Below are 26,142 nucleotides of genomic sequence, written 5' to 3' on the forward strand. Positions count from 1 at the left end.
GAAAATGACACACACAGCTTACATATTTTAGTTAGATTACACTTACCTTCAACAACTGAATCTAAATACCTATCTTCAAAGATTATAGGTAATGAATTGAGGTCTCCATCTAATTCACTACATTCAATAGGTAGGGGTGGAAGAGAACTGCAGAAGGAAGTGTTTTTGATAGCGGTGCACATCTGTAGATGACTCTGAGCACTGAAAAATAGTTCTTCAGTCAGACTGTAATTCAGAAAATGACACCCAGTTCCACCTTACGGTCTGCCCACTCCCGCCCCCTCACCAGCCCTGTGCCCCCTCCTCAGGATATAACCTCCTATGAAAGAGCTCCTTGGCCAGAGACAAAAACTGGTAAAATGAAAACTATGGTTCACTGACAGTAAATTTTTAACTTATAAAATTATGGTTTATTGGTAAATTAGTTAATTTCTACCATATTCTTCTATACTTTTTAATGTTATTTCAAACTGAGTTATCGATGCTTAATGTCTGGACTTCCTAATTAGCTGAGAATGGCATTTAGGAGAAAGACCAAGAGCTCAAATGCCTACTAGAGACTTGATGACAATATTGAAAAAAAAAGTGTTCCACTGCCGTACTTAACACATAGTGAGGAACACAATTAACAGCTATTTAAAACAAGGTGTATAACTTTCTAATACAAAACGGTTTTTGAGAAAAATCTTTTCTTATGGAAAATTTCAAACAAATAAAAGTAAACAGAATAGCATAATAAACCCCATCACTCAGTTTCAAGAATTAACTTTTTTCCCGCATCTTGTTTTATCTATACCTCCATTTACTACCTACGCTCAGGCTCTATTTATGGCTTTCTCTTGAGGTATAATTCACATGCACTGAAATATACAAATCTTAGCTGTGTGATTCTGACGAATGGACACATGATGCAGAACACTTCCATCTATTCAGAGAGTACCCTCAGGACTTTTCAGTCAGGCTCCCAGCCCAAGTCGACACCAAGACAGCCACTGTTCTAATTTTTTTCACCTTAGTTTTACCAGTTCCAGAACTTCATATACATAGAATCATATATTTACTCTTTTATGTCTGACTGCTTTCACTCAGCATAATGTCTTCCAAGTATCTTTTTAAGCCAAAAAAAAAAAAAAAAAAAAGAAAAAGAAAAAACCAGATCTAAATATACTCAGTAGGAAAAATGGAAGGCATCTACTTCGGACATTTGGATTGCGAATCTTCTGTGTAACAGGAGGTAGTCCTAGTTAGACTACTTGCAAAACTCTGTAATACATAACGATAAATGGAAGAGATTCCGACCCGTGAAAATAAAGATACAAGATGGCCAACTGGAAGGCTGGAGCCAGGGTTCATAAGACCAAACCCAAACTGATTCAACAGGAGATTTCTGAGCTGCAAATTCTCCTAATTTCTTTTACTGTAAATACTGTACATTCTGTCACTGATAAATACTGAGATGACACCTCATGTAAAGGGAAATAAAATCATCTAAATTTTGGATGGATGCTACTCACTGAAGTTCCTGGTATGCAATGGCAGCTTCTCTTGGGTGTTCAAAACAAAAGAACGCCTCAGAAAATCTGCGTACCTGAAAAATCCCAAAAGGGAGTGTGAATGTCGTGGCACATTTAGAAAGTCAATCAGGAGCTGGATGGTAGGAAAAGAATCCCCTCCATTAGGCCTTCCATAACCACCCCCTTGAGAAGTTATCTCCCTCCTCAGGGTTGCTGAAGCGCTGAATTGTGGGACCACATGAGTTAGGAGAACTAACAGAACGTAGAGGAAGAAATTAAGTTTTCCATGGCAGATCCACGGTTTATCCTCCAAAGATAAGGATTCTGTTTGTCTGGCAGTGCCTAGCACGTGGGAGAACTGCAGGATGAGCTGGCCCAACTGTGTGGCGGCCCGGCACTCCAGGACCCAGCAGCTGAATTGACGGGCCGGTATCCTGAATTTAGGCATTTCACCTCTGAGCCTCAATGACTCATTTTCAAATTACACTTAATACTTACTCTACATTTGAGGCTATTGTGAAGAATAAACAAGGTAATAAATTCGATACCAGTTTTATATCTGGAAAATGTATATAAATATAAGTTACTGTAATTACCATTGTAGCATTCACCACATTTTTTCTTGAAATAACTGTATATGTGAATTGTCTCCTCTTCTAACGTGTAATGTTCTTTAGAGTAGAAACTATATTTTGAATGATCTCTGCTACCTCTCACAACATATATCTTGGTTTGTTACAGAAGCAAGTAGCTGGTAAATACTGGTCAAATCTAGTTGATTATTTCTTCCATCACATTTGTATTTTGCCCCTTTCATTTCTAATTATGCACTGTCAGCTATTAAAGCAACATGAAGCCACTTATAAGGTGGTGGCAAAGATATTTTGTTTGGAGGGTACAAGGAGGAGAAGGAAATTATACTCCTTCTAAGATTTTTTTAAAAGGGAAATGTGATTTAGGGTTCTTTGGTTTTAAATGCACAATGAACTGGAGAACTGTTCAATCTGTCATCAAGCTATAGCCAGCTGAATTTCTGATTTCCTAAGCTTGTCTCCCTGGGCTGAGGAGACTGGGTCTGCAGAGGAACGAGTGGCGAGGGAGGAGGGGAGAGGAAGGTGTGAGGAATTGGTGAGAAGGATGCCGCTCGGGTCTTTACTTCTAAATGCTGCCCGATTGCCTCTTCTTCCTCCCTCTAAGGGAGAGATGAGGAAAATTTCTGTGTGTGAGATGTTTTCCCTGAGGGCTGTAATGTGGTGAGAAAGGCAGCCTGACGTCATGTGGAGCCCTGCAGCTGCAGCAGGGCCGGCCAGACCCGCTCGCTGCTAAGCCTTCTCTCCCGGTCCTCCTTGCTCCTGCTATACGAACTATTATCTCTCGACAGCATCCTGCCTACCAGGCTCTGTGCTAAGCACTTTACTTTCATTCTGATTTAAACCTATAAAAACCCTCAGAAGTGGCTATATCTTCATTTAATAAGTGAGGAAACAGGCACAAAGAGGTTACTTACTTGGCCAAGATAACATAGTTAGCACGTGATAAACATGGGACAAATAAAGACTTAAGAAATGTCAAATCTCGTGTTCTAACCACTTCTCTCTTCCCTTCCGCAAGAAGACGCCCTGCTACCAGAGTCCTTCCTCTTTACACCCAGACCAAGTTCCCTTTCTAAATTTTCTCTTGCCACGATTCTGGTGCCACTGCGATGTGTAGTGAATAAGGCTATTAACTGTCTTACGTGGCTGTATCTAAGGTATCACTGCCACCTGATGGTAGCATGGCTAAATTCTGGGCAAAAGATGTACACAAACATAAGTTAAATTTACAAATTCAGACTAAGGATCAGAGTAATCTGTATTAATACTTTGGTATATATATCCAGAAAATGAGTTTTGAGTATGTACCCTCATTTTAAAGAGTCAACTTATTTGACAATACCAACTATTCAAAATTCAGCTAGGTTAAAAAAAAAACCCTCTGAGCATTCAAAATGGGTGTTTACTAATGCTCTGCAGAGTTAACTGTTCCATCATCTGTGTTCATCTTAATATGTTGTTTAAATTGCTGAACAATATTTGTTGCAATAATTTAATAAGCAGCATTTATTATTAATGCAATATTATATTTATTATAACTTAGTAATTAATCATATATTATAATGTAGTATTTACTATAATAATTTTATACATGTTGATCCAGGTTAGATTCTAATCTTTAGAGCGGGGTCTAAATACGTGATATATTTTCTATATTGCTTTGAAGAAGGCAGGTACCTCACAAATGTTTCCTGAACGAATGTTCTTTAAGTTCTCACATTATTCTCATAGTAGGATATCCTGACACCCTCTTTTATATGTAGCTGATTTATGCTTACTCTTAGAGACAATTCTAACTGGTTTAAGTTACTTGGTTTCTCAATCCACAGCACATTAAAGCAGGGAAAGGAGAATTATAGAGTATCCACAGTATACAAGGTTTAGAAATGAGAACTTGCTGCTGAAAGAAAAAGGCCCCTCCCTTAAAAAAACCCCTAGAGCATTCCCATAAAAAGCAGACAAAAGAAATTAAAAATTAATATAACTTGGGCGGGGGAGGGTATAGCTCAGTGGTAGAGCACATGCTTAATTAGCATGCACAAGGTCCTGGGTTCAATCCCCAGTACCTTCACTAAAAATAAATGCAGAAATAAACATGAGGGCTAAATTAGGTTCTGTACACTCTACTTCAGATGGTAGGGAACCGTGAAGCACACTGGAAAGTTTCTATTTAAGAAGATTGAAAACAATTTTAGGAAAAAATTTACCCTTTAAAAAGCACATATTGGATAGTAACAAAATTCACGTTCGGGTGAACTTACTTCCCGAGAATGCTGAGTATGTTTTATGTATATATAAACATAAAAGATGTAATCTATTTTGTGTTAATAATTACATTAATAATGGCAGTCTACCTAAACTGTGCAAGAGAGGAAATATATAGCAAATTAAATCAACAATATGTTCTTAGAAAGTATTTCTATTTTATTCAGAAAAATATAGCTTAATACATTAAAGTTCATTAATATGGTTGTACTGAAAGATCAAGCAGTTGTAGTGATGAGTGCTTAAAAATGCAAACTTCATGATGTTTTCTGAAATAAATAACACATCACTGTAAAGAAATCTTTAAGTGAAAGGATGGCTATACAAGCTAGCTCTAACTGTTTCCCTTTTCTAGAGCCTAAAAAGCATTGACACAGGTGAAGATTTTATGATCTAAAAATCTCAGTAAAAGCTAATAAGAACTCCTGACCCTCTGCCCTTACTCCTGGAAGGTAGTGGATACACATTAGAATCAAGGGTCCTGTGGATCCACAGGGAAGCTTTAAAGTGCAAATTTCAAAAAGGAGCTCCTTCCAAAGGCAGATGCACCTTGACCCCAGGGAGAACAGGCCAGATTTCAGTTCCCACTCTCCCTTGCAGGACGCTCTTATTCAGAGAAATACCTAACCCTTTATCACTTGGAGAACTTTGGGAAGATTACCCCATGCTTGGGCCTCATTCAGTACCGGTAATTTTTAAAGTTTTCCAGGGGATTGTAATGTATAGCTAAGGCTGAAAGCCACGATTTAACTTCTGCTTAGACCATGACAGAGAAATTGGTATTGGATTTACCCTACTGACAACAACTCCAAAACTGGACAAAACACATGGAGCAACTGTTTCAAGCACTGAAGAACATCCACCCTGCGTGCAAAGAAGCAGGGAAGTGTAGCTTACAATCAAGAGATAAACGTAGTTAGCTTTAGAAATAGACTCGAAGATAACGCAGGTGTTAAAATTAGCAGGTAAGTACTTTTCTTTAGAAAAGAATTAATAGACTTAGGTTTTTTGAGAAGTTTTAGGTTTAGAGAAAAATTGTTCAGAAAGTACAGGGAGTTCCCATACAACCCGAGACCCCAAGTTCCTCCTGTTACTATTTGCATCTTGTATTCTGCGATGCCTTTGCTGTAACTGATGAACCAGCGCTGACCCCTTACTAACTAAAGTCCACCGTTTACATTGAGGTTCACCCTTGGTGTCGTACACTGTGTGGCTCTGACAAACGTATAATGACATGTACCCACTGTTAAAACACCACAGAGAACAGTTTCACTTCCCTAGAAACCGCCTATGTTCCACCTATTTGACTCCCCCAATTCCCCTGAGCCCCTAGGAACCACTGATCATTTTGTCTCTATAGTTTCTCTTTGTTCAGAATGTCATAGACTTGTAATCATATAGTAGGTAACTCATAAGATTGCCTTCTTTCACTTAGCAATAATATACTTTCAAGGTTTTGCCATGTCTTTTCATTTCTTTTTATCACTGAATATTCCATTGTATATTTTTACTTAGCAAACATTAGACAGCAGTTATTGTCTGCCAGGCACCGTCTAACTGTTTTACAGCTGTTAGCTAATTTAATCACTAAAACAGTCTGATGAAGAAAGTACTTGATGATTCTTATTTCACAAAAGAAATATTAAAGTTAGAAAAGTGAAATAACTTGGCCAAAGTCACATAGCTTGTCCATAGTAGAGTGGACATAAACCCACCCGGGAGATGAAGAGCTGATCTCCTTGGCAGACAATAACTGGTATCTACATGTTTGCTAAGTAGAAATATATAAATACACTGTCATGGTCCTTCCAAGAATATTAAACTTTAGTTCTCCAAGAGCATAAGAATGTATTCTAGTCAACTACGAAGGGAAAACAGCTTTCCCTCTTTCTAATTTTTACCTGAATCCTTTGGTTGATACTGAGAAAATCACTGTAACTTCAATAAAGGGTTAGTAACAAACCTGTCACTAGGAACTTGAATGAAAAGAAATAGGCAGTTACAAGGTGAGAGAGAAGTTAGTCAAAGAAAAAAGAGCACAGCTAATGAGAGCAAAAATGGGCACAACTCTAAATAAAACAAATGAAGGCAAAAAGAAGGCACAGAAACTTGCATAATGAGGATGTTCAATGAAGTGTTTTTAGAAAACATTTTTAACAACTACTTTTTTCAGAGCAATTTTAGGTTCATACCAAAGTTGAGAGGAAGGTACAGAGATCGGTGAAAAAATGTAAAACTTCTCTAATTCTACTCATTGTAGAGTTTAAAATATTATTTTATGAAGCCTTACAAAGTAAAAGACTTTCATTTTACAGTCCAAGGAAAGGTTCATTAATGTGAAGAGTTTAAATGAGCAAGATCCTAGGATACTAAATAACTGAACAGCAGAAATACCGTGTCAGCTCGGATTTCTTTGCTTTAGATTGGAACCAAAAGTATTAACACATATTGAGTAAAGCCATAGGTTTACCACATACTGTTTCCAATAAGATTAATAAGCTCAATATTAGTTTTCTTCTTGCCCAAGGAATTCTGTTTTCTGAACCCCCATAAGACATCCTTCCTCCATCCAAAAATACATAAAACAGTTAAATCCTCCTTTGATGCTTCAAACTCCTATTTGCTAGGATTGCATCAGATATCCTTACATTGAAAAGTTACTCACTATTTACCTAAAATTCAAATTTAACTAGGTAGCCTGTATTCTTATTTACTAAATCTGGCAACTCTACCAAAAGGACATTGAAATACAAATAGGTTTTTTTTTCAGTGTAAGTATTTCCCAAAAACTGCATAGGATATACTTACACTAAAATTTGTTTACCTGAAATTCAGATTTAATTGGGCATTCTGTATCTTATCTGGCAACATGAGGTACTGGCAGGACAGAACTAAAGATTTATTCAAGTCATCTCTGAAAGAATGCCAAATCAACTGCTGTTTTGTCCGACTCCACCAGCCCTAACAAAAGCTTGCTCGGGGCAGAATACAGGTCTGCAATGTCAGCACAAAGCACAAAGCCTGGCTTCCCAAGTCTGTAAACCAAACACACTGATCTTAACACTGGGCTTATGATATAATTCCGGGCACCAGCTATAAGAAACATTAAATACAGCATCTCCGATGTTACAGTGGGAAGCACTAGTAACTAAGATCACTAAAATTGTTGAGGGAATAAACTGCTGTGAAAAGGAGTTCTCCATAAGACGCTGTTGAAAGACAATTCTCCAAGGGTCTCTTAAATTTATGCAAGTCTTGTGAGCAGAAAAGGGGACTGTCTTTGTTCCAGACTATTTTGAGAACAGCCTGGGAAGACAGAGATAGGGCTCCCTTTGGTGCAAAGGGTAGGTCTGCTTACAGCCTTGGTAGATAAAGATTCCCTCTGGAGCAAACAGCAGGCATGCTTACCATCCATTATAAAATATTTGGGAAGGAACCCGAATTCAAAAAGACATCAGCACCCCAATGTTCACAGCAGCACTATTTACAATAGCCAAGTCATGGAAACAGCCTAAATGTCCATCAACAGATGACTGGATAAAGAAGATGTGATACATTTATATGATGGAATATTATTCAGCCTTAAAAATGACAACATAATGCCATTTGCAGCAACATGGGATGTCCCTGGAGAATGTCATTCTAAGTACAGTAAGCCAGAAAGAGGAAGAAAAATACCATATGATATGACTCATGTGGAATCTAAAAAGAAAAAGACAAATGAACTTAAATATAAAATGGAAACAGACTCAGACATAGAACACAAACTTGTGGTTGCTAGTGGGGAGGGAGGTGGGAAGGGACAGACCAAGAGTTCGAAATTGGTAGATACTGACAGGCATATATAGAGTAGATAAACAAGTTAATACTCTATAGCACAGGGAAATATATATAAGATCTTGTGGTAGCTCATGGTGAAAAAGAATGTGAAAATGAATATATGTATATTCATGTATGACTGAACAATTGTGCTCTACACTGGAAATTGACACAATATTGTAAACTGACTATAACTCGATAAAATAAAAAAAATTACAAAATTAAAAAAGAATTTTATAAGCCTATGATTAAAAAAAAACAAAACAAGAACAAAAACAAACAAAAAACTAGCCTCAAGTTATAAACAACATGCTTTCTGGAGATTTCAAATACATACTAATTATAAATGACCTAAGGTAACTGCCTCTGGCAAATAATTTGCATACAATTTGTTACTCTGTTTAACCTGCAGTGTGAAAATGTAAATAAGAAGAAAAGTGGAAGTCCACGTTGTCTTTGTTATTTAAAAACCTACAGACACATTTTATTTCCCAGAGATGACAGACAGAGCCTCAGTAAACAAATTTATACTGTTAAGTAAATTGCATTAAAAAGAAATCAGTAGGAAAAAAAACTGGGATTTCTAAGCACAGAGGTTTCCTCCTGTAATGCAATCTACTGGTGTGAACCTGGTCTTCTTTATGTTAGGCTGTGAGAATTGGGGCTCAAGGAACCAATGACAATGATAATACTCTGGTTATTACCATGGCTGTGACTAGTAAAGTCCTCTGTCTTTGATTCAGAATCACAGTCCTTTGTCTCGAATCTCACATGGTGTGCCAGCATCCATGAATCAATCTACGGTAAGCTAACTTATTAGCTTGTAAGTAGGGTAAAATCTCAGATTCTTTCACAGTTCTTCATACATATAAAATCCATTATAATTTCAATTTAGTTTTGCTTTTTATGTTATCTCAGTTGATAATTCCATTTCCCAGTTTGAAACGACAAAGGCATCTCTCACTTGATATTAAGTACCCTTTACCTTTCTCCCCAGCTATACTGAGAGACAACTAACATATAACCTTGTGTACCTTTAAGGCGTACAATGTGGTGATCTGATACACTTACACACTGCAGAATTGATTACCATCTTAGCAATAGTTAACACCAATATCACGCCACATAATTATCAGTTCTTGTGGTGAGAAAATTTAAGATCTCCTCTCTTACAAACTTTCAAGTATATATATGGTATTGTTAACTACAAATACCATGCTGTACATTAGATCCCCCCAGATCACCTCTTTTATAACTTGGAAGTTTGTACTCTTTGACCAACATCTCTCCATTTCACCCTACACTCTGACCTCTGGAAACTGCCATCCTACTCTCTGTTTCTATGAGTTTGGCTTTTTAGATTCTGCGTGTAATTAATACCACACTGTATTGTCCTTCTCTGTCTTATTTCCCTTAACATAAAGTCCTCAGGGTCCCTGCATGTTGTTACAAATGGCAAGATGTCCTTGTAACAGCTGATAAACATTCCTACACACACACACACACACACACACACACACACACAATTCATGGGCAGTTAAGGTTGTTTTCATGTTTTGGGTATTGTGAATGCTGCTGCAGTACACACGCGAGAGTAAATTATCTCTAAGATTCTGTTTTCATTTCCTTTGGATATAATCCCGGAGGTAGGATTGCTGAGTCATACGGTAGTTCTATTTTTAATTTTTAAAGGAACTTCTATACTGTTTATCATAGTGGCTGCACCAACTTACATTCCTATCCACAGTGCACAAGGGTCCCCTTTTCTCCATATCCTCACCAACACTTGTTACCTCTTGACTTTTTGATGACAGTCGTTGTAACAGATGTGAGATGACAACTCACTGTGGTTTTGATTTGCATTTCCCTGATGATTAGTGATGTTGTACAACCTTTCATGTACTTACTGGCCACTTGTATGTCTTGTCTGCATAAATATTCATTCAGTTCCTCTGCCCATTTTTAATTGGATTTTTTTTTTTTGGTTATTGAGTTGTATGAGTTCTTTATATATTTTAAATATTAATGCCTTATCACATATATGATCTGTAAATATATATTTTTTTCATTTGGTAGTTTGCCTTCTCATTTCATTGATGGTCTTCTTTGCTGTGCAGAAGCTTTTTAGTTGGACGTCATCCCACTGACTTATTTTTGCCTTTGCTTCTGGTGTCAAATCCAAAATATCATCGCCAAGACCAATATCAAGGAGCATTTCCCCTACGTTTTCCTTTAGAGGTTTTGCAGTTTCAGGTCTTATGTTTAAGTTCTTAATCCATTCTGAATTAATTTTGTGAGTGGTGTAAGATAGGGTCCAATTTCATTCTTCAGCATGTGGTTATTCAGTTTTCCCAGCACCTCTCACTGAAGAGATTATCCTTTCTCAATGTGTATTTTTGGCTCCCTTGTCAAACACTAGTTGAATATACATGTGAGAATGTACTTCTGGGCTCTCGACTCAGTTCCACTGGTCTATGTGCCTGTTCTCAGGGCAGTACCACACTGTTCTGACTTCTACAGCTTTGTGGTAGAGTCTAAAGTGAGGTGTGATGCTTCCAGCTTCGCTTTTCCTCCTCAGAGTTGCTTTGGCTATTTGGGGTCTTTTGTGGTTCCATACACTTTTTAGGATTGCCTTTTCTATTTCTGTCAAAAATACCATTAGAATTTTGATAGGACTGCACTGAATCTATAAATGACTTTGGGTAGTATAAATATTTTAAAATATCAGTTCTGATTCATGAACATAGGATATTTTTCCATTTGTTTGTGACTTCTTCAATTTACTTCACAAAGACTTGTAGTTTTCAGTGTACAGATCTTTCATCTCCCTGGTTAAATTAATTCCTAAGTATTTTATTGTTTTTGATGCTATTGTGAATGGGATTGTTTTATTTCTTTTTCCCATATATCTTTGATAGTGTACAGAATGCAACTAATTTTTGTATGTTGATTTTGTATCAAACAATCTGACTGAATTCATTGATTAATTACAGCAGTTTTTTTGGTGGAGTCTTTAGGATTTTTTATATATAAGATAATAAAATCTGGAACCAGAGATAATTTTACCTCTTTTTTTCTGATTTAGATGTATTTTATTTCTTTTTCCTGTCTAATTGCTAGGATGTCTAGTACTATGTTAAATAGGAGTGGTGAGAGTGAGCACCATGTCTTGGTCATATTAGAGGAAAAGCTTTCAACCTTTCAATGTTGAGTATGATGTTAGCTGTGGGCCTGTCATATATGGCCTTTATCATGTTGAAATATGTATCTTCTATATCCAAATTGTTGAGTTATCATGAAAGAATGTTACATTTTGTTGAATGCTTTTTGTGCATCTATTGAGATGAGCACATAGTTTTTCTCTTTTATTCTACGAATGTGGCGTATCACATTTATTCATCTGCAGATGTTGAATCACCCTTGCATTCTAGGGATGAATCCCACATGATCACAGTGTATGATTCTTTTTATCTGCTACTGAATTTGGTTTGCTAATACTTTGTTAGGAAGTTTTGCATCCATATTCACCAGGGATATTGGACTGTAGTTTACTTTTCTTGTAGTGTCCTTATCTGGCTTCAATATCAGGGTAATACTGGCATCGTAAAATGAGTTTGAAAGTGTTCCCCTTTATTTTCAATTTCTTGGAAGAGTTTGAGAAAGACTGGAGTTAATTCTTCTTGAAGTGTTTGGTAGAATTCACCAATGTAGCCAACTTTTCCTGGACTTCTTTTGTTGGAAAATTTTTGATTACTGATTTAATCTCCTTATTCATTATTGGTCTGTTTAGAATTTTTGTTTCTTCGTGATTCAGTCTGTGCATGTTGTATGTTTCTAGGAAATTTTTAGAAAACCTAAATTTCCTGGCTTATACCACTTGCTGGTGTATAATTGTTCATAGTAATTTCTTACGTGCCTTTGTATTTCTGTGCTATCAGTTGTAATGTCTTCTCTTTCATTTATTTATTTATTTTGGGGGGTAAAATGTAGGTAGTGAGATTCATTTTATTTTATTTTATTTTGTCAGTTTCTGGTGTACATCACAATGCTTCAGTCATACATGTATATATACATATTCATTTTCACATTCTTTTTCACTGTAAGCTACTACAAGATACTGAATATATTTTCCTGTGCTGTACAGTACAAATTTGTTTATCTATTTTATATATACCAGTCAGTAATCTGCAAATCTCGAACTTCCAATTTATCCCTTCCCATCCCTCCTTTTTCATTTCTAATTTTACTTATTTGTGTGTTCTCTTTTTCCTTAGCCTAGCAAAAGTGTGTCAATTTTAAAAATCTTTTCCCAAAAAATGGTTCTTAGTTTTGTTGATTTTTCTATTGTTTTTCTGTATCCCTTTTCATTTAGTTTCACTCTGATCTTTGTTATTCCCTTCCCTCATCTAACTTTTAGCTTTACCATCTTTCTAGTTCCTTGAGGTGAAAGGTTATTTATTTAAGATTTCTGACCCATTGGTTGTTCAGGAGTGTTGTTTAATTTCCACATATTTGTGAATTCTCCAGGTTTCCACATATTAACTGATTTCTACTTTCATCCATTACGGTCAGAAAAGATACTTGGTATGACTATCATCTTCTTAAATTTGCTAAGACTTGTTTTTTTACCCATCATGTGAACGATGCTGGAGAATATTCTGTGTGCACCTGAGAAAAAAACATGTATTCTGCTGCGTTGGATGGAATGTTTTGTATATGTTTGTTAGGTCCATCTGGTCTAAAGTATGGGTTAACTCTAATGTTTTCTTGTTGATTTTCTGCATGGATGATCTATCCACTGTTGAAAGTGGAGTACTGAAGTTCCTACTACTACTGCATTGCTTTCTATTTCTCCCTTCAGATCTGTTAGCATTTGCTTAATATACTTATTGGTTAGATACATGTTAACATTGTCAGGTCTCCTTGATGAACTGACCCTTTATCATTATCTAATGATCTTCTTTGTCTCCTGTTACCATTCTGGCTTAAAATATATTTTGTGTGATATAAGTATAGCTTTCCCTGTTCTCTTCTGGTTTCTAGTTGCACGAATATCTTTTTCCGTCGCTTCACTTTGAGTCCATGTGTGTTCTTAAAACTGAAGTAAGTCTCTTGTAGGCAGCATATACTTGGTTCTTCTTTTTTTAAAAAAATCCATCCAGTCACTCTATGACTTGTAATTGGAGAATTCAATCCATTTACATTTAGAATGTTTACTGGTAACATAAGGATTTACTAATGCAATCTTAGTAATCGCTTTCTGAATGTTTTGTAGTCTACTTGTTCCTTTCTGCTTCTCTTGCTGACTTCCTTTGTGCACTGATGGTTTTTCTGTAGTGACATGCTGATTCCCTTCTCTACATCTTTTGTGAATCTACAATAGATTTTGGCTTTATAATTACCATAAGGTTTACATCATACACCTTGTAGACGCAACAGTTCAGTTTATAATGATGATAACTTTGATTTCATTCAAAAATCCACTCTTCCTTTTAATGTTTTTGATGTCATGATACGTTTTATACTGTATAGCCATTAACAAGGTATTACAGCTGTAGTTATTTTTAATATTCTTATTCTATAACCTTTACACTTGGGTTAAGTGGTTAACATATCACCATTTTACCGTATTTGAGTCCTCTTAATTTGACTACTCATCTTTACTGGTATGTTGTACATTTTCATACTTTTTCATATCCTAATTAGCACCCTTTCATTTCAGCTACAGAATTCTTTTCCACATCTCTTGTAAGGCAGGTCCAGTGGTGATGAATTACCTCAGCTTTTGTTTGTCAAGAGAAAGTCCATTTCTCCTTTATTTCTGAAGGATAACTTTGCCAGACAGAATGTTTTTAGTTGGCAGTTTTTTCTTTCAGCACTTTGAATTTACTATCTCACTCTCATGGGGTCTATAAGGTAAAAAACCTCTCACAGTCTTATGGCGGAGGCGGGGTTGCTTTCAGGTTACAATCTTCTTTTCCCTTGCTGCTTTTTAGATTTCTTGTTTTCGATTTTTGACATTTTATTATAATGTGTCTTAGAGAGAATCTCCTTATGTTTAGTTGGTTTGGTGACCTATGAGCTTTATGTACTTGGATATCCAAGTCTCTTCCTAGATTTGATAAGTTCTCAGTAATTATTTCTTTAAATAAGCTTTTGCCCCTTTCCCTTCTTCTCCTTCTAGAACACCAATAATTCACAAATTGTTTCTTTTGATGGTATTCTGTAGATCAGATAGGATTTCTCCACTCTTTTTCATTTCTTTTATTTTGTTTTCCTCTGACTGGATAATTTCAAAGTTCTTGTTTCTTATGACACATTCTTTCCTCTGCTTGGCCCATCCAGTGCTGAATGTTCCTGTTGTATTTATTATTTCATTCACTGAACTACTCAGCTCTAGAACTTCTGTTTGGTTCTTTTTATGATTTCTGTATCTTTGCTACATGTTTTCTCATTTTGTCTGTGTACAGCTTTCTTGATTTTATTTTATTGTCTTCCTGTGTTTTCTTGTAGCTCATTGAGTTTCCTTAAAGCAGCTATTTTGAATTCTTCATGGGGTAAATCATAGAGCTCCATGTTTTGGGGTCTGATTCCTGGAAGATCGGTGTGATCCTTTAGTGATGTCACATTCCCTTGATTTTTTATGATCCCTGGAGTTGTGTATTACTATCTTCACATCTGAAGTAGCAATCAACTCCTCCAGCATTTACTGTCTCTGGAACAGAAATACCTTCCTTCATCCCTGCCAGAGACTCTGAGGCTTTCTGTCACCGTCTATGGACACATCTGTTCCACATTTCTTGCTCCCTGTGGTGGCAGAATTCTCAAGCTTATATTTCCTTCTCTCCATCCTGCACTACACCAAGCTGAGTGTTGACTGTCTATCTTTTGTTTCTCAAAGGTGGTATTATAGCTCAAGTTGTGGTCACTCTCTGGCCTGCAGACAGAGGTCTGCCAAAGCTTGCTCTTGCTGCTGCCTTCAGGAGTACACACAGGGAGCTGGCTGCAGTCAGGGGTTGTGTGGGTAAGGCAGGTGGGATGCTGGAGGTGCCGATGGGCAGATTTCTTATAGAGCCCTCAAAGCAGTGAGCAGGATCCACGTCCCTGTGTTGTCTTCCGAGAATCCCATCTGCTGCTTTCCCAGTGACTTCACACCCTGCAGCCACAGAGTCCTGATTTAGCACTCTGTGTGGGGTAGGAGAGAGACGAGTCTCTTCGCAGCATCCTGCACAGTTGGGAAGCTGGGTGCTCACCCATCCACTCTCCCTTTCCCTGGAGAAAAAATCACAGGCCAAGCAAGGTTCTCCTGGGTAAGCTGTGTCACCCTGGGGGAGGAGTGATGTGAGTAAAGACAAATGGTTCTCCTTGCTGGAACTCCAACATGTCCAAACCTTCTCATTCCAATGGAGTGCTGGAATTTCATTTCTCTTCTGGAAACCTGGAGTTTCACAAAAGCTATCTCTACTGGGGGTGACTGCTGAAGTCAGTGTTCTCCAGGGGCTCCAGGACTGTAGCCAGCTAAAGGGCCACGACAGGGTCCACAGCCAGGACTGAGGTCCGTCTGCTGATCACCCAGTGCACAGGGAGGGAAGACCCCTCTTGGGTCCCTTGGTGGATGATGCTGGATTCCACAGTTCCCACAAAGTCACATCCATCATGGATGGATGCCAAAGTTTTGTTGTTGTAGGCGGGACAAAAGTGAGGGACATCATATGCTGATATCACTCTCGCTTTACCTTTTTAATTAGTATGGGGTGCTGGGAACCATTCACATGCAGTAGTTTCTATGCTTTAATGTGAATGTGCATGGCACGTGACTACAGAATTCAACAATTCTGGATGACTTAGTTTTCCGAAAATCTGAAAATCTGCCCCTTCTGAATCTTACTATTGAATAATATGTTTGAACCAATACTGAACTAACTCACTAAACTGTTCAAATACAGATTTACATTTCCTCTTTTTATTCCAGCTCTTTGCATCACTATTAGCTTTCACCCAACAAGGAGAGATTCTCTATCATAAGTCCACTTCTGTGACTTAGTTTAACAGTGCTGCTTCTGAATGCATTATGAGATAGCCCATAGACTTTATTACAGCCACGTCTGTCCCTGTACAAACAATGAGTGACCCTTGGACTACTTGGTTACTGTAGGCTTATCAGTGTATTCTCAGAATACTGATACACTTTATGAGCAAAGTTCCTATTGAATGGCATAAATGTAAGTCAAAGGACATAACACACCAGCATTTCCACAGTTTTTGTGACACAAGGCAGGACAGGGCAGGGAAAGGCTTATTACCCTGATTGAGTAACATTAGGGCACTTCCTCATTGTGTCTTAATTAACCCTCCTTGATTCCTTTAGGAGTTAAATAGGTCCTATCTTGGTATCTGGAATGGGGTGAGAAGAGGGAGCTCTAGGTCAAATTTCACAGTTTATCTTTGGCATTTTAGTTTTCCATAAACCGGATTCTTGTCTTGGCCTCCCTTCTTTGTCCCCTTTACTTTCTTTTTTCAAGGTTGTGCTCCCCAGCTGTTCTCTGACTGCTGGCGTTTACCTCCTGGCTTCTGTTCCACCCAGGACAACCCCCTCCCCATAAAGTGTGCTACAAAGTTGGCTCTGATCTGAGATCACCCACTTCTCTACTGTGAGAAGCAGCGCATCAAGTGCTAAGAACAGACCACTGAGCCTTCCCACGCGGGCTGGAATCCCACCTCTGCCACTTACTTACTACCTGGTAACAACAAGTAAGAACAAGTTCATAATAATAATGGGAGACTTAAATACATCTTTCCTCATGGTTCACAGCAGTAACAGCCATAAACTCATTAAAAATATGAAGACTTTGAACAAAATGATTTATAAACTTAACCTAGCAGACGATTCAGAACACTTAGCCCAGTATACTGAAGAATATACATTCCCACTGTACATAAAGGTCTGAAAGAATATTAGAAGTTTTTAAATCACAGAGACTTGCTTCCTAATCACAGTGAAGATAAGCTGGAAATCAAAAACAAGAAGACAACTAGGAAATCTGTATATCTGGAGATAAATAAATACTCCCGGACATGAAGGCTCTTTAGTTAGTAGGAGACAGAGATGAGCTCAGGTTGGCTCAGGCTGTGCGGGAGTTCATAAGGATGCACAGCTAAGCAAGGACGTCCGGGGAACTGATCCTGCACCCAGACATCCAGTTCTTGTGAAACTGAAGTGGCTCACTGCCATTCAGGAATTAACAAATAGACTAATATCCTAAGATCACTCCTGCAGCTGCTGTTCCCTTTTCTGGTCCTTCCTCCACTGCTGTGTTCCTCTCCACCTCCGACTCTCTCTGCTATGCTTCTGACCCTTATTAGTTCTACCCCTCCCTTATGAAACCGGTTTACTCATGACTTCCACTGTCTCACAGGTTGTGCCTGGGTCCCCGTCTCTCTGGTTTCTGACAGTGCGTACCAACTGTGTCTCTTCCTGTGTGTCCCATGTTAAAATGCTCAAGAGAGACGACCTGAATACTCCAGTCAGTCATTTTTCTAACAGAAAGTGCCCTGAGTCAGCAGAATTTATAAGCAGCAGGCCACCTCAGAAATGACTAGTCTTCCTCATGTCCCTGCTATAGATGACTGCCTTGGGGCTAGGTGTCAATCTCCATAATCTAGGACTGCAGGGTCACTTGATAACAAAATATGGCAATTTACGAACAAGAATTGCCTCTGGTCCTTTATGCCTGAGAAAGACTGATTATGGGCAGACACTCAATTTCTTGGACTTCCGAGCAAGGAAAGAATGAAAATAGCTAAATTTGAGGCAACATATCCAATGCATACTTGATAATAGTTTTGTTTACATGTGTTACATTAATTCAAACATGTTTATGCAATAGATGTTAGGTTCCCAAACACACTGTTATGGCAGCTGAGGGATTTCCCACTGGAGTGTGGTATACGCCTGCCACACTGGTTCCCCTGGTATCCGGTCACTGACTAGTACATTGGTCCTGTTTACATACAGAAAATGAAGGAACAGATGTATTTGTTATTTTATATGCTAATGGAAAAAAGAAACTCTTCTAAATAGCCCCAATCAAAGAATAAATTGCTCACAAAAATTAGAAAACACAGAGAACTGAAAGACAAAAAAAAAAAAAAAAACACAATATATCAAGACTTGTGGAATGCAGCTAAAGCAATACTTATAGACTTACATGCATATAACAGAAAAGAAGAAATGCTACAATTAATAAGCTAAGCATCTATTTATATCAGTTTTAAAAAGAAAGTAAAATAAACCTATAGAAAGTAAGAGGAAATACTTGAAGTCAAAAGCAAAACTAATGAAACAGAAAACAAAACACATAAGAGAGAAAATTAACATTAAAAGTCTGTTCTTTGAAAAATCTAATAAAATGACAAACTTCTGGTGGGACCGATCAAGGAAAAAAGAATGAAAGCACAAATAACTACTATCAAGGATGAAACAGAAGAAAACACTACAGACATTGCTGATGTTAAAAAGGTAATTAAAGGATGCTATAAATTATTTGAGACCAATAAATCCATAAATTTAGACAAATACACTAGAAAAATATAATTTACCAAAACTGATTGAAAAAGAAATACAATGTAGTATTCCCACTAATACTGTATCATCTGAATCTAATCTTAAGGAAACATAATACAAACCCAAACTGAAGAATGGTCTACAAAACTACTGGGAATACTGTACAAAAAAAGTCAAAGTCATAGAAAACCAAGAAAATGCAAGGACCTATTCAAGATGAAATGAGTCTAAAGGGTTTAAAGGGATATGATAACTGAATGCAATTTGTGACCCTTAAGTTTGATCCTGGGAAAGGTTGTCACATAGGATATTATTAAGACAACTGACAAGACTTAAAAATAAATCATGTGTTAGATATTAGTACTGGATCAATATAAAATTTCCTAAAGTTGCTACTGTACCATGGTTAAAAGACTATATTTTTTTCTTAGTCAATATACCTTGAAGTATTTACGAATAAAGGAGCACGATGTCTATAACTATCAAATGGTCTAGAAAAAAGGTATGTATGAACATATTTATATACGTACCCATTTACGAAAAGAAGGCACAATGATGCAAATGTGCCAAAACAGAAACTTGTGATTCTGACAAAGAGTATATGGGAGTATGCTGTACTGTTCCTGTAATTCTTTTGTAAGTTCTCTATTATATTTTAGAAGCTTTATGATTTTGCCTCTCACGTTTGTCTTCAATCCACCTGGAACTGAATTTTATATAATATTTTTTCCACATGGATACCTAATTGTTCCAACATCATTTATTGAAAATCTCACCTTTTCCTTGTTGATCTGCATATATTATACCCAAATATGGGTATGTCTATGCCTGGCTTTTCTCTTCTGTTTCATCTACACTAAAGTTAAGACCTCTAGATCATCAAAAGACAGCATGAAGATAGCTAAAAAAAAAAATGAAATGAGAGAAGATTTATTTATAAAATATATAACAAAGGACCAGTACTTAGAATACACAGAAAACTATTACAAATCAAGAAGAAAAAGCAAAGTAATCCTATAGAAAATTGGGCAAGCAATTTGAACAGGCACTTCACAAAGAGGAAACCTACATGGCCAATAAACATACAAAACAGTGTTCAACTATACCAGTTATAGTCAGCAGAAAAATGCAAACTAAAACCATAATCATGTATCATTTTATATTCATCTTGGCAAAATTATAAAAGTCTGCCAATATCAAGAGTTGGGGAATATGTAGAGTAATAAGAACTCTCATACAATGCTAGTGGGAGTAAAAGTTGGCACCACTTTGGAAAACAGTATAGCACTAGGTAGTAGAATTGAAGTTATTCATATCCTATGACAAGACAATTTCCTTCACAGGTGAACACTTCACAGAATCTGGTATACCAAAAAAAAAAAATGTTTAAGACATAGCAACTTGGTTTGCAGTAGCTACAAGTCAGAAATAATCCAAATTTCTACCAACAGGGGAACGGATAAACAAACTGTAGGTATATTCAAATGGAAATACATCACAGAAATGAAAATGCACATTCAACAACTACCAACAAAAACATGGATTAATCTCACAAACAAAATCTTGACTGAAAGAAGCAATATACAAAAGAATATGCACTGTATGATTTCATTTATGCATAGGCTGAATAACTGAACAGGCTGAAACAACTTCTATTATTTAGTGCATGTACATAGGTGGTAAAAACTAAGAGAAATAAGGAACTTTTCATAAAAGACAGGATGGGATTCCTTCTAAATGTCACTGAGGGAATAGAAATTGGAAAAAATACACAGAATACTTCTGTGGTGTTGACAATTTTCTATTTCTTTATTTGGGTGATAACTAAACGAGAATGTGCTTTTAATTATTTGTTAACGTGTATGTTTTATGCCCTTCTCTGATTCTGATTATACATTATGTTTTATAATTATGGAAAGAAAAACAAAAAAACAGGGAAAAAGAAAATAAATGACATTTTTGTGGAAGTACTTAGTAGGTAAGGAAAATTAGTATGCGTACAGGGTACATAAGGAGGCTAAGACTGGAAAGATAGTCAAAGATTTAATATCCCAAAGCCTCTTGATGTGCTGTATAATAAAACTGCACAAAAATAGCTGCATAATGTCCATACTAGGCCTATAACGGACATGCATATCTAGATTACACCCCCAACCCTGCCAGGTTCATAATAAATGTCTTAAATGAAGTGAGGGAAGGGGAGAGGAAGTGAGGGAGTGTGAAGTTTGAGAGAGATATTCTGTCTTAGTCTGGGATGCCTCTTTAGTTCTGATTTCTGTTCCTGATGAGACCTGGTTATAATTCCTGCTCTTGGGTTCCAAGGGCTATCTGGCATCATGTATTTTCCTATTTTATTTACATTTAGATGGTTTTTCTTACTAGTGGGGATATTAACTGAGATAGGACATGTCCTCAACTGTACTGTTCTATTATTAACTTTAGGAATCAAACAATAGTACAATGATAAATGTCTCTTTTCTGATTTTTGAACATATTATGTAAATATCAGGCTTTTTATTCATAAGAAATTTCTAAAGATAAATGATAATCCTCATTAAAATGCTCTGGCATCACATTTTCAACTTACCCTCAAAGTGTGGTGCTCTTGTGCTAGTAATAGCCTTAGTTCTTCATGTAGTGTTATAACTTCCAGAAACTGTCCCCACAAAGCCATTAGAAGTGAGCAAAGTTGAGCAAGATTCATATTTATAAGTTCTGCCAGTTCATCAGGATTTTCTATTTTCTGAAATGACAAGGAAAAAAACTTTACTGCTCTCTGAGAATTACCGTAAAATATCTAAATATACTATGGAGACTTAATACAAAGGCAAACTTTTAGTTTAAAAAAATGTGTGTGTGTGTGCCTGCATATATGTGCAGAGAGAGACCAACTGACCAATGGCTTTTTTTCTGATAGTTACTATAGCAATTTTCGCCAACTTAACCAATATTTCAATATCTGAGGTGTCTTGTTACTGAAACAATACAAAATATAGTAAAAAATTACAAATCAGGATTCTGTAAAACATGATCAACTTCAAACACTGAAACACTGGGACTTTTAAACACAATGCATAAATCATGATGAAAGTTACAACATTTTTGAAAGATAAAGAAGTCTTAAAATATGATTTTTTCCTCAATCAGCTAAGTACTTAAAAGATGTCTAACAACTCAGAAAGGACTGAGACACTTTCTAAAGTACTGTTTTCCCCTCACATTTATGTTCCCAGGAAACAAGAGGGAAGGGGGCAGGGCATAACCATGAAAGGAAACAGCAATTGAAGATAGGACAAAAACTGGTTAAAACCTGACTAGGTCCAAGATGGCGGGAGATTCAAATCCCCTTAGACCCTCGAGGCTCAGGACGGTAGATCTGACTTCCAGTGGACCTTGAGCTTCATTACATGCTCACTGCAATGTATTAGCATGGTAGCTGGCACTCCCACAGGCGCCATGACAGTTCCGAGGATGGCCATAAAAGGTCAAATACTGGGTGGTGGCCCAACTCTGGGAAATCCCTTTCCCCAAAAATAGCTGGAATAGTCCTCCCACTTGTTAGCGTATGAAATTACCGAGCCCATAAACACTAACCAGCTGCGTACCCTGAGGCCTCTTGCCTCTTGAGATGGCCTGCATTTTGCTATGAAGTGAGTATCTCCTAATCCTCTCCCTTTCTTGCCTTCTGAAATGGCTCGCACTTTGTCTACAGACTGCATATCTCCCTGAATCGATCTACTTTCACTTTACTATGGCTTGCTCTTGAATTCTTTCCTGCACAAAGCCAAGGAAGCCAAGGACTTTCCTGAGATGTGGCACGACCATCCTCTTGCACCCCATTTTCCTGCAACACTTAGATTCGATTTTACTTGCAGGAATCCTTTCACAGAGTTGTCCAACACTTCTTTCTTTCCCCTTAATAACAATTCATTCACCCAGTATTTATTGAGCACATTTTAAATGCTAGGGCCTACACTTCTACAGATACCAAGATTAATATGAGAAGCTCACAGTCTAGTGAGGAAAGAAAAGTGGGTAAACAATTATAATATACTATTATGAGTGTTCTAATACTGGAATTAAATTATCCCATTTATTTAAATATTCACCTAAACTGATGATAAAAGTTAAGAATACTGAATAAAAAAAGTACTGAATGAAACGCAGACTCTTCTACAAGGCATTTGGTTGTCTTGATAAAATAAGAACTTGTGAACAAAGAATAATGAAAGACTGTAAGTCAGAATGATGTTTCTCCTTGGACACGCATTTTTGTCATGAGGAAAGGCGTTTCTTTAATCTACAGAGGCAGCAGTCAGTTCTCAGGCAGATAATAATCTTACTGCAAAAATCTGTCTTCAATTACTAGCAACATGAGGAAATCTTCCCTAGTGTGATTCCCTTCTGTTACCAGTACACAGTAGTCACTCAATAAATATTTACCGGATGAATAAATGAATGAATGAATAAGGAATGCCAGGTCTTAGATAAGGAAAAAGCTCCCAGAATATAAGGACAAACTCAGAAAACATTGACAAATTCCAGAATTCTGGAAAGGAAGCTAATAGAGTCAACAAATGATAAACATTGATTTATCAACATATAAAAAAATCTACAGATGCGTTTAGTCCCCGGTAATGGTTTATAAATGTTATTAGAAAGGAAGCTAGCACGTTTTTTATGTCTCTTAAGAACACACAGAAGATTAAGATGTACTCTAAAATAAGCTGAAACCTGCCATATTGTTCCAAAAATGGTTTTAATGGAGTTAGGAAAAGAAGACAAGAGTAACTGACAGTAATTATAAATAGCATTGTGTAAGGCAAGCAACACTACATCTAGTATCATCTACACACAAGTAGAAACAATTCTCCTGGCCTTACTGCAGGCTAAATAAAGTACACAACTCTTTTTCCCTCCCCCCCCCAGTCCCCCCTTCCCCGAGAGCAAGGCTGCCTAGATACTTTGTAATTACTAACTTTATTTCTCAGGGATCATGGCACCAAGGTTCTGAGAGAGGACGCTGGTATTTTCACTATTGGAAAAGCATCCCCTCAAGCATAAACTCCTTTGGTTTACATAAATCTTTACAATAAGCCTCAAAATATAAATAATAAACAATTCTTTTTATGTTAAACAGGAAATTACAAATATGTCTAGTACAATCTTTTATATGTACAAATGTAGGAATAATAAGACCTTACATTTGTATTAATATTTTGTCAAAAAACATTCATTATCTTGCCTTACATGGATATATTGTTTTCATAGTATTCACTGATTGTGTCTGATTACAAAATGATGCTTATTTTAATAGACTTTGAAAAAAGGGGAAAGCAAAAAAGAAGAAAAATAGAGGTCATTTTAGTGCACAGTCTTCAATTTTTTTCAGTTGTGCATGTAGAGGAAAAAGCTAGAATTACATGTGGTTTTATGCTACTTTCACTGAATACAGTATGAGCATTTTCCTACGTCACCAAACATTTGTTGAAAGCATCATGTTTAAGGCTGTACAACTTTTTTTACATTATGAGTGTCCCATTAATTTAACCATTCTCCTATTATTGGCTATTTATTTAGGTTTACATTTTTACAATATTACAAATTATACTATATAAGAACCTCTGATTGTTTATTTGGCATAAATTGAGAAGGAATACTCTTTTTGGCTTTGGATACATACTGCCAAACTAATCTCTGAAAAAGATCTGTGAGGTCTGAGAATCTGTATCTCACCGCATCTCAACAAGCATTACATTGCTATTAAAAACACAGCCATACTGATGGGTTAAAAATGGTTTCAGAATATTTACATTTTATGATAATTAGTGAGATTAAATGTTTTTCATATATTTATTAGCCTTTTTTGTAATTGGGGATCTAACCTATACTAGTAGGGGGGTTACAGGTTTTCTTACTGATTTATAAGACCTCTTTAAATATTCCATCTTTTGTCTATTCTATCTGCTGTCAAAATTTACCCTAGTTTGTTGATGTTAAATTTTATGATGCCTATTTACATACTGAGATTTAAATAAATACCTACACATTTATTAGTAACATATGAATACATATGTATTATTTTTTAATTTAGTATATATACAGATATAAAGCATAAAATTTTTCCTTTTTAGCCCCATCCTTCATGCCATTCTTTTCTGTATTAATAGTTTGAAATATATATATCCTTTAAAATTTTTTATGTGTAATCTAATTATATAAACATGATCAAATACACACATAGCTTTTTTTTAACATATAAAAATCGTATGTGTATTTTCCTCCAATTTATCTTTATCAGTTAACATACTCTAAAGAGCATTTCAGCATGAAAATATTACCTTCCATTTCAGATCAAAACTTATTTCTTGAATCCATGTCAGTGCACAAATATTTACCTAATCCTTTTAAATGTCTATGTGGGAGTTTATAATTCTTTATATTCATGTTTGTGCAAACGTATTAGCACTTTCGTAGAATTGATTTCTAAATAAAAACTGTTATGTGAGAGAGCATGTGTATTTAATAAATGTTTTTACAATAGATTGATATGAATTGAACTAAAAAAAAGAATCAGTTTTTACTCTCACAACCACATATGCAGATACCAGTTCCCCTATGTTCTTATCAACAATGCAGATTAGCAGTCACTCTCATTTTTTGCAAATTTCATGGTCAAATGCATATTTCCCTAGTTTTCAGTAAGAATTAGTGTCATTTCAGTGGCTACCTGGTTCTGCTAAGAACTGCCTTTTGTGCACTGCCTCTATGCATATCTCTTCTCCATGAGGGGCGTTTGAAATTGAAACATAGGAGCTCTTTATATATTGTGAGTATTAATCACTTGCCACTTCTAAATATTGGAGATATTTTCGTCCAGTCTATTGCCTGCTTGCTTTCAACTTTATTTATATTTTTAAAGAAGTTTCAAATCATCAATACCTTATTTTGCCTTTTACTATTACTCTAAAGAAGTTATTTCATATCCTAAGAGTAGACTGTTCATACATAAATGCATACGTAAATTTTTCTTCCTAGTTGTTGTGGACATTTAACTCTTTAAGTCCACTTAGAATTTGCTTCTATAGCATAGTATTTTACCACACCGTTTATGTAACCCAGTGTTTGTGATATTTTATATATTCAGTTCTTAAACATATTTAGTGACTATTTCAGTGCTATTTAGTGCCATTGATTTGTCTTTCCATTCTTTTAGAGAAGTCCTACTCTATTTCTATTACTGTAGCTTTATGTATATTTTAGCATCCGCCTGGGCAAGTCCCTCTATATTATTATTTTTCAAAAGTTCTTCTTAGTCATCCTTACCTTTCTTCAAGTGATCTTTAAAATAAGTTTAACTTTTTAAGTTTCCATGGGATTTGGATAT

General features: G+C 36.3%; 1 protein-coding gene and 1 non-coding gene across 11 annotated transcripts in view; one reads left to right on the top strand and one right to left on the bottom strand.

Moving 5' to 3' along the window:
* FAM135A (family with sequence similarity 135 member A) overlaps positions 1-26,142 on the bottom strand; it is a 126,169-nt gene that overhangs the window by 25,045 nt on the left and 74,982 nt on the right. For all 10 annotated transcript variants that reach the window (XM_031676044.2, XM_072965481.1, XM_072965480.1 and 7 more), the window contains 3 exons: positions 21,343-21,498; positions 1,515-1,588; positions 47-201 (listed from right to left, as the gene is read on the bottom strand). In XM_031676044.2, the coding sequence (XP_031531904.1) occupies positions 47-201; positions 1,515-1,588; positions 21,343-21,498 (385 nt within the window). The remainder of the gene's footprint in view (positions 1-46; positions 202-1,514; positions 1,589-21,342; positions 21,499-26,142) is intronic.
* On the top strand, positions 4,103-4,178 carry TRNAI-AAU (transfer RNA isoleucine (anticodon AAU)). Its single transcript has one exon. It is a non-coding gene; the product is annotated as a tRNA-Ile (tRNA).

This window comes from Vicugna pacos, chromosome 8 (genome assembly GCF_048564905.1).
Source record: "Vicugna pacos chromosome 8, VicPac4, whole genome shotgun sequence".
Classification (NCBI taxonomy): domain Eukaryota; kingdom Metazoa; phylum Chordata; class Mammalia; order Artiodactyla; family Camelidae; genus Vicugna; species Vicugna pacos.